At 49.0% G+C, this 14,381-nt stretch overlaps 2 protein-coding genes across 7 annotated transcripts in view; one reads left to right on the top strand and one right to left on the bottom strand.

Annotated features, from left to right (window-relative positions):
* The window catches only part of TMEM63B (transmembrane protein 63B), a 23,824-nt gene extending 20,665 nt beyond the window's left edge, over nt 1–3,159 (bottom strand). The window contains exons 1-2 of one of the 3 annotated variants that reach the window (XM_027127382.1): nt 2,922–3,159; nt 2,309–2,430 (exon numbers count right to left, since the gene is read on the bottom strand). The gene's annotated coding sequence lies outside the window, so the exon portion shown is untranslated. Of the gene's footprint in view, nt 1–2,119; nt 2,266–2,308; nt 2,431–2,921 lie in introns of all 3 variants that reach the window. The other 2 variants (XM_027127384.1, XM_027127383.1) reach the window with 2 other exon arrangements.
* Nucleotides 2,522–14,381, top strand: MRPL14 (mitochondrial ribosomal protein L14). 4 transcript variants are annotated; one of them, XM_027127385.1, is made up of 3 exons: nt 2,522–2,652; nt 11,432–11,523; nt 13,896–14,381. In XM_027127385.1, the coding sequence occupies exons 2-3, from the start codon at nt 11,453–11,455 to the stop codon at nt 14,260–14,262; spliced, it is 438 nt and encodes a 145-aa protein (XP_026983186.1). In that variant the 5' UTR covers nt 2,522–2,652; nt 11,432–11,452; the 3' UTR covers nt 14,263–14,381. The 4 variants fall into 4 exon arrangements, with proteins under 4 accessions (XP_026983186.1, XP_026983187.1, XP_026983188.1 ...); XM_027127386.1 differs by having other exon boundaries at nt 2,628–2,652; nt 13,703–14,381; XM_027127387.1 differs by having other exon boundaries at nt 2,629–2,652; nt 13,681–14,381.

Here is a 14,381-nt window from a genome sequence, read left to right as displayed (position 1 = left end):
TAGTAGGTGATAGATCTGGGTATGGACCTAGGCAACCTGGCTCAAGCCCATGCTTTTAACCACCGCACTTTTCGGCCTCAGCCAACAGAGGAGCCACTTCCATCAGGATACTGGTGGTTGGGGGCTGGGGGTTGCCACCTACAGCTCTGGAGAAAATGCCACATCCTATTTCTACCTGTTTGCCTTCCCTCTTGCTTCTAGCTCCCAGACCTTCCACCCTGGGTTTGTGATTTCAGGTTCTGAGGCAGGTGTAGGGGACCAGCAACAGAGCCTGGTGGTTAAGAGTACAGGCTCTAGGATGAGACAGATCTGGCTTCTGACCTGGCGACACTACCTCACCACCCTGGGCCTCAGTTCCTTCGTCTGTAAATGGGGATAATAATTCAGTCATGTGGTTGTTTTGAAGATGAAACAAGATGATTTAGGTAAAGCTCTTAACACAGTTCAAGGTACAAATGGATTCTAAAAAAATTAGCTACTGTTATCAATAAAGTGTGGAATAAAAGAGGTTGGTTTAATGAAGGAGAACTGGTAAAAAGCAAAATAAAACAGAATTTAATATGCTAGAACCCCTCAGTCCGGAGGGGCTTCTTGTCTAGACCTAAGGGCTTACACTGCTTTCAGGACTCTGCCACCGAGTGGCAGAGAATGTTTCCAAACTCTTCAAACAAACCGATCCATCTGTAGCAGGCTGGGAGGTGGGGGCACGGGAGGGTGGTGCGATGCCAGGATGGGTCAGAAGTTCAGGGAAGAGAGCTCTTATTGATCCACTAACAGGCAGGGTGCCAGGCTCTTTACCTGTACTATCTAGTTTGATGCCCATGAGTAATCTCGTAAGGAGATGGTAGTAAACATACTCTTTAACTGACACTAAGGTTCAGACAAGTTAAGTAACTTGTCAAGGTCGTACAGCTAAAGAATGGCAGAGCTGGAATTTGAACCCAGGTCTCCAAAACTGTTGTAATTGGAGGGAACTTGTAGGATGTCCAGAAGGGGATTGTTAGCTACTCACCACCTGCCTTCTGCCTTGACACATCCCTACCCACCCACCCATAGGCCAAGACCCAACTGGGTGAGCCAACAGCAGGCCCCAGCATGTGCCACCTGGGGCATGCCAGGGCCTGGACCCTCTGGTACCCTGGCGGACAGTCATGCTGCCAGCACCCCATCCCCCCAGCCCCCCGCTGAAAGCCTGACAGACACTGTCACTCCCCTCCTCACATGTTCCTGGGAGGCAGGTCTGGGGGCCCCTCCTCAGGAGGGGCTAGGGTGGCCTTACTCTTCCTGGGCTGCTGCAGACCCAGGGAGAGGCTAGAGAGTAGTATTGGGTACAGAAGTCCTGGCCCTCCCGCCTGTGCGCCCCCCTCCCCCGCTCCAGGAAAGTGGAGTGCTGAGCGGCCAGACCTCCACCCAGGGGACCCAGGCAGGAGGCAGCACAGAGCCCCAAGGGCAGCCGGCCCCTCTGACCTCTCCTCTCCACTTCCCAAGCATCCTTCGTTTCTGGGGAAGAAGGCGCCAAAGCTTTGGGACTGTCCTCCCTAGGTGGTCCAGCAGGCCAGGAGGGACAAAGCACACCGCCCCCCCTCCCCCCAACAGGGCCTTTGCCCCACTCCGGTTCCGAGTCCGAATCCTTTCCCCACCGCACCCTCCAACGCAGGCCCGGGCGGCTCATGAATGAACTGTACTGTATGGGGCGCAAGGAGAGGACACACTCCCGGGGCCAGTCGCCTCCCCAGTCCTCCGACCAGTCCCCAGACGGACCGGGGGCAGCGGCCGGCCTCGCAAACCCTGCCCTTGCCGAAGCCCGAATCCCTGCCCCGGGCCGGCTTCTGGGGTACTCGGCCCCTGGAGCAGGAGAAAAGATAAAAGACACCGAGGACATTGGACTTGGAGACCCTGGAATTCAAAACTCGGGGGCGGGGGCGGCAGATTCCCCACAGCGGCGGCGGCTGATGGGGCGCTGCTGGAACCACGGAGGGGACGCGCACCTGGACCGGGCAGGTGGGAGAAGAGTGGCGCTAGGGGGCCGGGGGCGGGGGTCCCACCCCTCAGATCTCTCGAGGGGTGGGGACAGAGGTAGGTGTACCTCTGGACCCCCGGCAGGGGTCGGAGCACTCACATGATAGGCTCAGGACGGTGCGGGGTTGGAGGCAGCGCGCGGCACCCCTGGTCCCGCGGGCCCGGGCACCTCTGGGTCCCGCAGGAGGTTGAAGGGAGGGGACGCGCAGCTGAGACCGGGGTTTTTCTTTGGGTGGTGGTGGGATCCTCAAAGAAAAGAGAGGGGGCTGGGGAGGGGTCTCGTACTCACCCCCAGGCGCAGACTCAGCTCCGGCTTGGAGCCCCGGGTTGGGGCGGGGCGGGGCTGGGGGAGGGGGAGGGGAGTCGCTGGGCGGCTGGAGCTCCGGGCTCCTGCGGCGGCCGCGGCAGTGTCTGGGGGAGGGGGAGCGGGAGGAGGGAGGGGGAGGATGAGGGGGGCGGGGCCGCGCAGGTCCCTCCCCCCACGCCGGCACACGCAAGGAGCGGGCGCACTCTCAGATCGCCGTCCACGTAGCTGGGTCCGACGCGCAGGCGCAGGGCGAGAGGCCGCGTAGGGGGAAGGCGGCCCTGGGCCTGTGGGGGCCCGCGGCAGGATATTCCAGGGCGGCGAAGGCGGTATGGAGTGGAGGGGGGAGGGGACGTCACTCTCCTAACTCTCTGCTTCCTCTCTCCCTTGCTTCCCCGCAGGAGGGGTGGCGCACGCTCCGGGATGGGTGAGGAAGGGCCGGAGTGCGAGGATCGTGGGCCCTCTGGGGGTGGAGGAGCAGTGGGAGGGTCCCGACGGGGAAGGAGTCCTCTAACCCGGACCCTCCTCCCTCCCATCCCCCAAGGGCGGCGAGGGCTCCGGTGGCCCCTGCGACCCCGTGCCCCCGGCCTGCGCTCACCTGTCTTCCCGGGGACTGGGCGGGCTGCCGCTAGGTCTCACGAGGTGGCCTCGGCCGGTCACTCTGGCGCGGCTGCTCGGGTTTGTCTACTCTGTTTCTCCCTTTCCTTTCCCAATCTGGGTCTTGAGATGACTTTGTGACTCGTTTGTCAGGCGCTTCTGTGGTGTGGAGAATGAGTCCACCGCTTTCACTGTCATGCCTATGAGTGGCTACCCTGGCTTCAGGGGTTTCCCTGGTTTCTCATTTCATCAGAGGCTGCACCTGCCAGGGATTAAGGCTGGAAGGAAGAGAGAGAGGAAGGAGAGAGAGGGTGTGTGTGTGTGTGTGTAACTCCCGTACAAAAGAGCATATGACAGAGTCACCTCGGGTTACTAGGGAAAAGCTGGGAAGTTGGGAGATACTTGAACTTGGGCTGCTGGACAGAGGAAGGACACTGCCTACCTGGGTGTGTCTGGTTCTTGTGGCTGACCAGTGTCTCTGCTGTCTGCTGGCTTTTTCAAGGGTTCATTAGTAGCTTGTGTAATGCAGCTGTAAGGTTTTGATGCAGTTCAAACTGAATTCCCATTCAAACAGTCCCATCGGTTAGTTGGAAATCACTTCAGTGGATCATGGCCATCATTTAAGAAAAAATGAAGTAGAATAGAAAATATCAGAGAGCATTGTACTTGGTAAGGGTAAGTATTGTTTCTGGACACTTGCTTCAGGTATACACACGTGTGAGTGTGTGAGTGTATTAGGAGGTGTTAGGCAATGCGTTTCTGTGTGTCACAGAAAAGTTTGAAACACATTGGTTTCCTGTGTTCTCCTGTTTATGCTCTTGCTTCATCAGCCTGTGTTTAGAGTCATTTAAAATTGTCCACGAGGATGCAGTTAGCACACCAGGGATATAGAATAAACAACAGAGTGGGTCTCTTTTTTCAGGGAGGTTATTATGCTAGAAGACAGTTTACCCGTCACTCATGGAAATACGTACAATGGAAGAGCAAGGATTTTGTTGGAGTAGGAAGTAGGTTGCCTTCCTAAGAAGGCCAGAAAGGGAGGTGGGGTTAAGCTGTGTATGGTAGACTGCCTGGTGAGAGGAGTCTTTGTAGGTTTGAATTCTGGGAGCTGTTTTGGGTAGCAGCAAGACATTTAGATGAAAAGGAATCTGTCCTATTTGTGTTGTTGTTGTTTTTCCCTTTTATGGAATTGTCCGTTTTGCCCTTAGAGCTTCTTGGATGTGTATTTTCTATGGAACTTTTTACACGTTGTATTGATTTTCTGGTTGAAAATCTGGTGTGATCTATTGCCAAGTAGCCCTTGTAATGGACACGTGGAAAATGGAAATGGGAGTCTGGAGTTACCTGGGTTTGGGACCCCTGAGGATCTTTGTAATAATGCAGTTAGGTGTGTTAACATGTGGTGGGTTCCAGATCTATTTCTGCCTGGGCCTAATTAGGGTCACCACATACTAACAGACAGAGAGAAGAGGAAACATTTCAAAAAGACCGAAATGAGACCTGAATGAAGTACACTGTGGAATCCATGAAGGAACAATGGCCAGAATGTTTTATTAGTGCCCCTGAATATGAAGGGTAAAAACCTTCCCTGGAGTCCGTTTTTTTAGGTGCTCTGTTGAGCACTGAACATAATTATTTAGACTCTCCTCATCATCTAGAATCTTCCATGATGCAAGAGTCCTTTGAAGCCTGTCTTACCCCACTCCCGTCTTGGGGGATTATGACACCTGGACCCACATAAGATGGCTTTTCCTGTTGTTTTCGTTACTTGGATAGTTTTTATGGCCATGTGGGAACTTGGGAGGGTCTCAAAAATCAGGTTACAATTGATCCTTTTTCAGAGGCCAGTGGGTTGTTCTGGTTCACCCTGGGGTGATTTTACATGTGTATTAACAATGACAGCCAGCTTGCAGGAGAGGGCTATGATTCAGATCCCAGAAATGTTGTTCTGGGTCAGGTAATACGCTCTCTTATTAAGAAAAGTGCCAGGTAGCTTATTATTCACCAGGGAAACACAACTCAGAGTGAGAAAGTCTCCTTGTCGAAAACTTAAAAAAAAAAAAAAATCATCTATGTCTTTAGAAAAGAGGGAGTGCTTTTCCTAGTCTACTTTGAGCTGAAAAACACTTTCAGGACTGAGTGATCTTAAAGAGACACCCATAGTGCTGCCCTGAGAATCAGGGAGTGAGACTGTTCTCCCTGGTCAGAATCTGGGAAACAAACTGTTTATGCTGCAGACCTGGGTCCTACTGGTTAATTCAGAGAGGGGTTCTCCCACTTGAAAAACCATCCCTTACGTGAGTGAAGCTAAAACACGTTCATTTCTTTGCCTCTTTGCTCTTACCAATGACTCTTGCTTGACAGAGTCACTGAGGCCTGGAGTCGTGGATTCCAAGGAAACAGACTTGGCAGGAGAGGAGGGGAGGGGGGGTGGAGGAGACACCCTTTCTTTGGGCCTTTCATCCCACCCCCATCCCCCTGCCTGCCCACCTGACATCTCTATAAACCTGACTCCTTGCCACTGGCTTGGTAGAGGTACTAATAGGAAAGAAATATGTACGTGATTAAGTAGAATTTACCTTTGCCTTGTGCAGTTTTTCTGAGTTAGACCATACCAAGAATGTTATAAACTTACTTCTGGAACTATAGGTGTTTGCACACCTGTGAGGTGGGGATGGCAGGGGAGCAAAGCTAGAAATAGGTAAGATCTACACATTGAAAAACCAACTTGAATAATGGAGAACTGTCAGATATTTTTAAGAACCACGATTTTAAATCTGTAACAAGGTGGAGCAAACAAATATACAGGTAAATAAACACGTGTAGTTAACCAACAGATAGAGACAAGAGCCCTGGAAACGTTTTTTTCTTTGTGAACCAGATTAAGAACTGGGGTCCTCACTGGTAGCCATGGTAGAAACAGCCCATGGTGCTAATGAGGGATTGCTATTGCTTCTTGATAGTAACGCTGTGAAAACTCACACCTTTGCAAATGTATCAGAATCAACTTCAGCCTTGGTCCCAGGCTGTGCTGTTTGTGGTGCAGGTGTCTATTGAAAAGACAGCTTTTTAATTCCTGAGTTTTAAAAGATTATGTGGCAGCTTTAAGAGAGGAGAAAGAATACTTGCACTGTGTGGGGTGTTTTTGTTTCTGTGAAGTCTATTAGTGGTTAAAGAAGCACCTTAGCTGGGCAAGTATTGTGCAGGGTGTAGTAGAAACAGCCTTCTACCCTTCTTCCCTTCCTAGGACAAGCCGACAAGTCGCTTAGCAGTTCTGACTTAATTTCTCCACCTGCGAAATGGCACTTACTCTATTGAACCTTCAGAACTGTTCAAAATCCTTAGGAATCAACCCTCCCCAAACTGTTGCTCTTTGTTATTTATCTTTCTGTTTCCACTGGGTGCTCAAGAATGAAATCAACGAAGAAAGTGATCTGTGTGAAAGTACTTTGAGAAGTGTAACATGTATACTTATGTGAGGTTAAAAAAACTCACAAAAGATGTGGTTTTTTTTAAACAAAAACCAAGAAACAATTCACAAAACTTCCTGAAAGAGAATCCTTCCGGGACAAATCAGTAATGAGTATTTAAGCAACAAACACGAGTACTTTTTGGTCCAGAATGATTGGGGCGAAACCTGCAGGAGATGGGAAGGGCTGTCAGCATGACAGGGCAGAGGGTCCAGGGAGTTCCCTTTTGTTTTTTGTTTCCTCGAAGCTGCCAGGCCTCTGCTTTTTCCTGCTTTAATTAAGGACATTTATATCCTTACACTAGGCAGAGTTTGTCCGTTTTGCGGCTGGGCTTTGCACTTGCTTTCTCCTAGTGTTTCTTTTCACTTCTGTCACTTACTAACAGAATCTCCTTTAAACACTCTTTTGCAGTTGGGCTGAACTTTTTGTTTTGTCTCTTTTCTTTAGAACCTGTTTCTCTTGAAAGGCCTTTAAAATTTATGAAACGTGCCAGGCACCTAAAGATGGAAACTGTTCAGGTAGAGACAATGTATAAATATATGTGGATCTGTGATACTAAGTACAACATTGTGCTGATTCCTAAAGTTCAAGTAATGGTACTTTCTAAGTTTTCACAAAGCATCAGGCTCTTTCTGTCTGCTTTTCTAGTTCAGTCTCTATGTATTACAATTAGCTAAAAATGAGCTCTCAGTGTCTAGGAAGCTCCCCCAAGTTACTGGGAGCCTGGGTGAAGGGCACAAGAAAGACCACCAACCCACCAACATGGAGCCTCTCTGGAGCTGGAGGATGAATTGCAATTGCAGATAAATTTTATACATTTAACAGATACTCACTGAGCTCCATTTGTGTGCCAGGCACTGTTCTAGGTCCTGAGCATGTAGCACTGGACGGGACAGGCACGGTCCCTGCTCTCACGGAGCAATGTTCTTCCAATGGGACCTATAAGGTGATGCCAAGTGAAAAACTCACCTGTGTGTCCCTAAAATCTACAGTCCTCCCTGGCCTCCAGAACTGAAGGGAGATCTTAAAGTTAAACTAAGATTTGAAGTAAGCACGGCTCTTGGATTGTAGTAAGTAATTTCTCTCCCTCTCCCTCTCTCACTGTCTCTTGCCTTCCTTCTCTTGCCCTCCCCATCCCCCCACCCCCAGAGGTTATTATTCACACTCTAAACCTGGATGGCAGTACTAGTGCTGACCAGGAAGTGGCATGAACAGCCATCTCTGGCGCTGGAGTCTTCCGAATACCTGGCCTCCTCTGAGTGAGAGGCGAGGAGGAAATATCATTGGAGTTAGCTTCCTGTGCAAACACAGGACTCAGAATAACATTGCTGTGAGACAAAGCACTCTATACAGACTGATTTGAAGTGAATCAGGGCCTATGTCTACAGGATGGATTTATCCTAGGAAATAACATCAAGGTCCGTCAGTTGCTTTGAAATAAATTGCAGCCCTCATTACTCTTACCTGATCTGAGCCAGTTGTTTAGTGGTGCAATGGTGTTTTTTCACAGTGGGCAGTGTAAGCATCAGACCGAGGACATGATTCCAGGGGCCTGTAGACATAGCATGAGCTAATCCTCTCATGACCAGCACCATGGTTCTCCTAAAGCATGTTTGCATGTGATGTGCTGGTTCCCGATATACGGATGAGATCTCTACAGTGTCTGGATTTCCCTGTGTCGAGCCGTGGGTGGGGGAATCTGTCTTTCTGTTGGCTACCTCATTTATTTTATTCAACAAGTATTTATTGTACTCCCACTCTGTCAGGACCTGCTGGGATCTTTTGCAGGGGTGACAGTGGAGGGGACCACAGATTCTTTTTGTACACAAATATACAAGTATATTTGCTTCTTTTATGCGTTCAAGTTCATAGGAATGCTTACTGCTGTCCATTTGATGTCTTTAAGTCCTTTGGGTCTGGAGGTCACTATCAGATCCACCAAAGAGCTAGTGAAAAGTCTTTGAATTTGGTCTTTTCTTGCGAAAATGGAGGTGCTCCCTGCAGCCATGAATGTATTACGTTTGCGTTTGAGGGTAGTACAGGTAATCCGGAGTCTGTGATTCCTGAGTTCCTATAGTGAGTTCAGATGCCACGTTGTCAAGATCTCTGTGGTTTCTGTGGATATTGAGTAGCAAGAACTAGAATGTTAAGGACTATCAGCCTCATCTCCAGAAATAAGAAAATAAAATAGAAATCCAGAGTTATTCCGCGTCTGAGTTTGGATAGCGAACATTGGCACAGTGAGAGTTCCTTTGGCACAGGACGCCCAGATGTCCTTGGTGTGCAGGAGGGGTGACAGCAGATGCTGTAGCCTTACACAGAGCTGCTCGCAGGAGGTGTGTTTGGGGCCAGGGCAGTTTGGTTGGGCAGAGATGGACCCAGGTTGTGGTGGTGGCTTCTCAGCAAGGCAGAGAGAGGGGGCCTGGGTGTGGTCTGTGCACAGGCTGGCCTGTAGATTTTAGGGAGGTGCCTTGAATGGTGGGGTTTGTTATGCCCAAGTTGGGAAAGTGCTGGGAAGCCTCCAGGCACTTCTGCATTTCTTGGACTCACATAAAGGCTCTGGAGGAAGCGATGCAGCGTGGAGAGGCTGGATGTTGCAATTCTCAGGAGAAGGAATGTGGGTGGCGCTGGACTAACCTTGAGGGTTCTTTGGAGGAGCCGAGGAGCCTCTTTTCTCCCAGGGAGTGAGAGTAGGGGCCCGCCAGCATCAGATGGGAAGGCTTGGCTGCGATTGGACGTAACTGCAGCCTGGACCAGAAGGACTGCTTTTCAGAGCTACTTTTTTTATTCCGTTTTTTTAAAGCCAATTTTCCATTATTGCTCAGAGTGTGGAGCTCTTCTTGCCACCTACACTTCAAATTGTATTCAAAACCTAAATTGGATGAAAGTGAATGACTTTCACCTGGTGTTTGTCTACATTTCAGTTGATTCAGCAAGCACTGAGTTAGGTCTGAGTAAAATGTTCATGTGACATCAGTATTCTTGATGGAACAAGGATGATCTAACAGTTGGAAAAATATTAATATTTAAGTTAAAGTTACCATGTTAACTGTGCTGATTCAGAGGGTGGGTTCAGGAAGCCGACTTCTGGGGTTCAGATTTCAGCTTTGTCACTCCTAGCTGTGCGACTTGGGCAGATTATCTAACCTCTCTGGGCCTCATTTCCTCCTGTATAAAATGGGGCTAATAATAGTGTCTATTTCGTAGTTTTTGTGAGGCTTAAATGAGACGATAATGTAAAGCACTTAGACACATTATAACTAGTCGATACATTTTCATAAAGAAAGAAAGCAGAAAAAGACCAGGTGACCCTCAAAGCTGCTTCTCACCCTGAGTTCCTGTGTGAAGTGGGCTTTTTACGGCAGAGTGAGGCCGTAGGGTGTGGAGGGAAGACCCTGGGACGTAAGCTGAGTCCACTTCTGGTTCTGCTTCTGCCCTGGGCTAGTTATGGGGCTTTATGCAAGTCCCTTCCTCTCTCTGTATCTCAGTTTCCTGATCTTCGAAACGGGACGTGATGTGATGACGATGATGATGGAGAGGGCTAATAGGTATTGAGGGTGGTACTGAGTGCGGGCATCATGCTCTGTGCTTTGTGTGGCTTACCTCAGGACCGTCTTGTGAATAGGTGTTACAGGTGGGGAAACCCCATGTTACAGATGGGGAAACCGAAGCTCATAGCTCCTTCTCCAGGGCTACCAGGCTGTGAGGGTAAACCTGGCCTCATCTGATAGTCTTTGATTCTGTGTGTCAGATGTTAGTAGTTCTGTAAGTAGGCCGCCTTCTTTTGCATACGTTTCTGATCATATTTACATTTTGGCCAACGCTTCCTGGGTTGTCTTAAGGAAAACACTGGCGAATAAGTTTGAGGTTTGAGGCTAAATTGTAGTTAATAAGCATTTCTGGAGTGTTTAGGTATTTCTGTGAAAGTAAATAGTGAGTTTTCCCCCACCATTATTAAATAAACTCTTATCTAAGGTGCTTTGAACGTATGCAAGGCAAAGCTGCGTGTAAATACTACAGTGGTAGAGGCTTTCTCAGCAGAGCTCTTGAATGAGGCCCTCTGTAGCCAAACATGTGGGTGGAAAACAGGCATGTCTTGCAGCTGGAATTCCCAGCTGGCTGTAGGTTGTTCTTAAATATTCCCCTCACTGGTGCCCAGGTGTTTCAGGAACCTGGGGATGGCCATATAGGTTGGTGCTAGGGAGCACAGGGTTGAGGTTCTGCAAGCTGCAGTCACCAGTGTTGGGTTGGCGTTTGCTCTTTTGTCTCCAGCTTGCTCTCCCAAAGCCCACTTTCAGCTGCAGTGTAGGGTAGGTAGTTTTTCTTTCTTTTTTTTTTTTTAATTGGGGTATAGTTGCTTTATAATATTGTGTTAGTTTCTGCTGTACAGCGAGTAGGTAGTTGTTCTGTGTTACGTTGTCAGTTGGGAGACCGACCCAAATAGAGGCCTTGGTCAGTGACTTGGCAAGGGCATCCTTTGGCACTCCTTTGCTAACCTTGAGCTGTCCAGGTGTTCTGGCTTTTACATTTGGGGGAAAGGTGATGTGGTGACAGACAACGTGGGCAGCTGCTCAGATAATCTACTTTCCTCCAGGGAGTAAAAGTTCTGGTTTCAGGAGGCACACGAGTGTCAACAAGGGGCCAGTGTGCAGGTTTTCCTCTGTGGAGGATGTGGGAAGTGCTTCCTGCCTGGGTGTGTCCCAGAGGACTCGTGCTGTGGAGGTGATATAATTATGAAGGCATTCTCTGTGCTGTTGTGTAACCTACAGCGAGAACTGTGGTGGGCCATTCCAGCTCTCTGACCCCAGTTAGAATATGAATCAGCAAAATTGCAGCTGGAGTTCCATCTAATCATCTGCGTATCTTTTAACCACTAAGATTTATATTTAGTGACTAATGATCTTTTGCTCAAAGTGCCATCTCCCACACAAGTCCCCAAAAGTCTTAAAAAAAAAAACAAACACCAAACACCAAAAACTACTGGCTCTGAGTGTGGACATTGACTTAGAAATAAATCCTTTTCCCCCCTTTTTCCCTGCAGGATTTGCCATCTTGGGATCCCATGGCTTTCTTTACTGGGCTCTGGGGCCCCTTCGCCCACGTGAGCAGAGCACTGAGCCAACGCTGTTTCAGGTAACTTTTCCTATTAAGTTCTTAAAGCTGTGTCTTTGAGTAAGCCTCCTGTCAGGGTGGGGTATTGGTGACTAGAGTGGGAGTGGAAACTCAGGGAGGTGGGCTTGGGGTCAGGGAAATCCAAAGGCATAGGTGGAACTGGGGTTTGGTCAGGCCAGGTGAGGGGGATAGGTAAGGAGGCGATATTGCTGTTGAGGACGGGATTGGGAATGGATATAGAGAATGATGAAACCTCCATCCTTGCCAGACTCTTGTAGTGAATCTGATGTCTCTCAACCCTGTCATTCCTCCAGTGCATTAAAACCTTCTCTTTTAAGAAAATGTATATATGTACATTTTATATACACTTTGTATATACACACACACATATATACACATATATATTCTCTATATATACACATATGTGTATATATAAATATATACTCTATATACATATATATGTATATATACATGTATATACTCTATATGCATATATATGCATATATATACATTTTATATATATCTAAAGTATATATATACTTTAGATATATATGAGTATATATACTCATTCTTAGTCACATTGCTATACACCTGAAACTAACAGAACATTATAAATCAACTATAATATTTCATTTTTAAAAAAACATATAAATAAAAGAGGGGAAAAACCCTTCTCTCTTAAAAATGGAATATATATATATATATATATTTTTTAAATCACATACTTATTACCATAAACTCAAGCATGATGGAAGTTTGACAACCTCTCCCCTCCCCATTTAGATGCTAAGTCAGGGCGGAGAGCACAGGTTGCATTCCTGTTGGCAAACATGCCTTTTGGCCCTGTTCATGCACTCGTTCCGCAAGTGTTTACTGAGCCCTGTGCCCAGGGTTGGTCATAGAGAGATGAATAAGAATTGCTTCCTGCCCTGGAAGAGTTCTCACAGTTGGCCATGGGAGCAAAGTTGGAAACAAATAACTCTAAGAAAATGTGACCAGTGTAATAATAGAGGCTTGTACAGTTCTTTGGAAGGCCCGAGGCAGGGGCTGCTAACGGAGGAGGAGGAGGAAAAGAGGAGGATAGCAGCTGCCTTCCCAGAAGGCACATGGGGGCAGGTCCTGTCCAGGCCCCCCAAGAGGCCAGGCACACTTGGAGAGCTCCAGGGATTCCCGGCCATCGGGGCTCAGAGTGAATGTGTGAGTGGCAGGATAGAGGACCTCAGAAGGCAGGTACATAGAGGCCAGGTTGTTGACAGTGTATACAGTGGGGGAACCACTGACCAGTCCTGAGCAGGGGAGTGACCTCCATTTTATATTTTAAAAAGAGCTCCTGGTTGGCAGAGTGAGGTGCGCAGGGAGCTGGTTAGGACACTAACGGAATAGTCTTGGTGTAAGAGAGTGAGCTGCTGGATGAAGGAGGTGTCGACGGGGGTGGAGGGAGAGGACAGAGGTGTTTAGGAGTGGTGTCAGTAGAACGGGGTAGCCAGTGGATGGTGATGGAGAGAGGTTTATGGCTCAGGAGCTGAATTTTCTGGAGAAGCCATCATCTAGGCAGGAAACACAGCAGTGGGAGGAGGTTTGCAGGGGGAGGCGATGAAGTCACTGTAGGACCTACTGAGTTGCAGCATCTGTAGGACACGTGAGGAGTTGGAGTGGAAATATAGGACCGAAGGATAGGAGAGAAGTGGGGCTGGAGATGGAATTTACTAGCTGGAAACAATGGGGATAGAGAACCTTGCCCAGGGTAGTCATGTGGAATGAGAGAAGAGGACGCCGGGTCACCCGGGAGAACACCAGCACTAGGGTCCTAGTGGCAGCAAACTAGAATTCCCACTGTCATCAGATGGCTTAATAATAGCTTATTTGCCTTTAATAGGTACGCTTTATAGTGGGGAAAAATACATTAAAACAAAAGATTGTTACCTTGACTTATTTTCCATTTCTGCTCTGTTGTGTCAAAGGACTCCCTTAGCAGACACACTCACTTGTACCTTCTTGTTCTCAGCAACATGTAGATGGGACATTTGGTAATCAGCGTATTCTGGGGGAGCAGGTTTTGCAGGCTAGGCAGTGGGCGAGGCCTGGCCCATAAGGTATTCCCTTAATCCTCAGAGGCCTTTTGGAAACCGAAGGCTTTAAATTAAGTCTGCCATGCAGTTTGTTGTAACAGAATATCAGGTCCTCTTTAAAACCCATCCAGATCGAGGTCCTGACCCGGCAGCGGAAGCCGTGAAGAACTGTGAGGGCACTGCCTTGGGCACAGAGAAGCCTTCCCAGGCACCACCTCTGTCAGGGCCCTGCTGATGTGCACGCTGCCAAGCCTGGTCTGGCAGAGGCCTCTGCGCCCTGACCAGCAGAGATGCAGACCTCAGACTCTTTTCCTCTTCCGCCAGCACCACTGGGAGCCTTGGTGCAATTCAGAAGATGACGCGGGTGCGTGTGGTGGACAACAGTGCCCTGGGAAACACCCCGTACCATCGCCCTCCTCGCTGCATCCACGTCTATAACAAGAACGGGGTGGGCAAAGTGGGCGACCGGATCCTGCTGGCCATCAAGGGGCAGAAGAAAAAGGCACTTATCGTGGGGCATCGTATGCCTGGTCCCAGGATGACCCCCAGGTTCGACTCTAACAACGTGATCCTCATCGAGGACAACGGGAACCCTGTGGGGACCCGAATCAAGACACCCATCCCCAGCAGCCTACGCCAGAGGGAAGGCGAGTTTTCCAAGGTGCTGGCCATTGCCCAGAACTTTGTGTGAACAGAGCCCAGGCACCGGCTGCCTGGGGGCTCATGGATGGAGCCGTTCTGAGAGCGGTGCCTCTGCTGAGAGGGAGCCTGGGGCGCAGTGTGCTGTGAGAAAATAAATGTTTTCCTGTA

This window comes from Aethalodelphis obliquidens, unplaced genomic scaffold (assembly GCF_003676395.1).
Source record: "Aethalodelphis obliquidens isolate GAN/ISIS:26980383/991018 unplaced genomic scaffold, ASM367639v1 scaffold31, whole genome shotgun sequence".
NCBI lineage: Eukaryota > Metazoa > Chordata > Mammalia > Artiodactyla > Delphinidae > Aethalodelphis > Aethalodelphis obliquidens.
This window is presented reverse-complemented; position numbering and strand designations above follow the sequence as displayed.

What these genes read in the sequence shown, in the direction of transcription:
- MRPL14 (XM_027127385.1), top strand. Translation starts at nt 11,453, where the DNA reads ATGGCTTTCTTTACTGGGCTCTGGGGCCCCTTCGCCCACGTGAGCAGA. An exon ending in CTGAGCCAACGCTGTTTCAG is followed by an intron (nt 11,524 to 13,895) that starts GTAACTTTTCCT and finishes CTCTTCCGCCAG; the next exon opens with CACCACTGGGAGCCTTGGTG.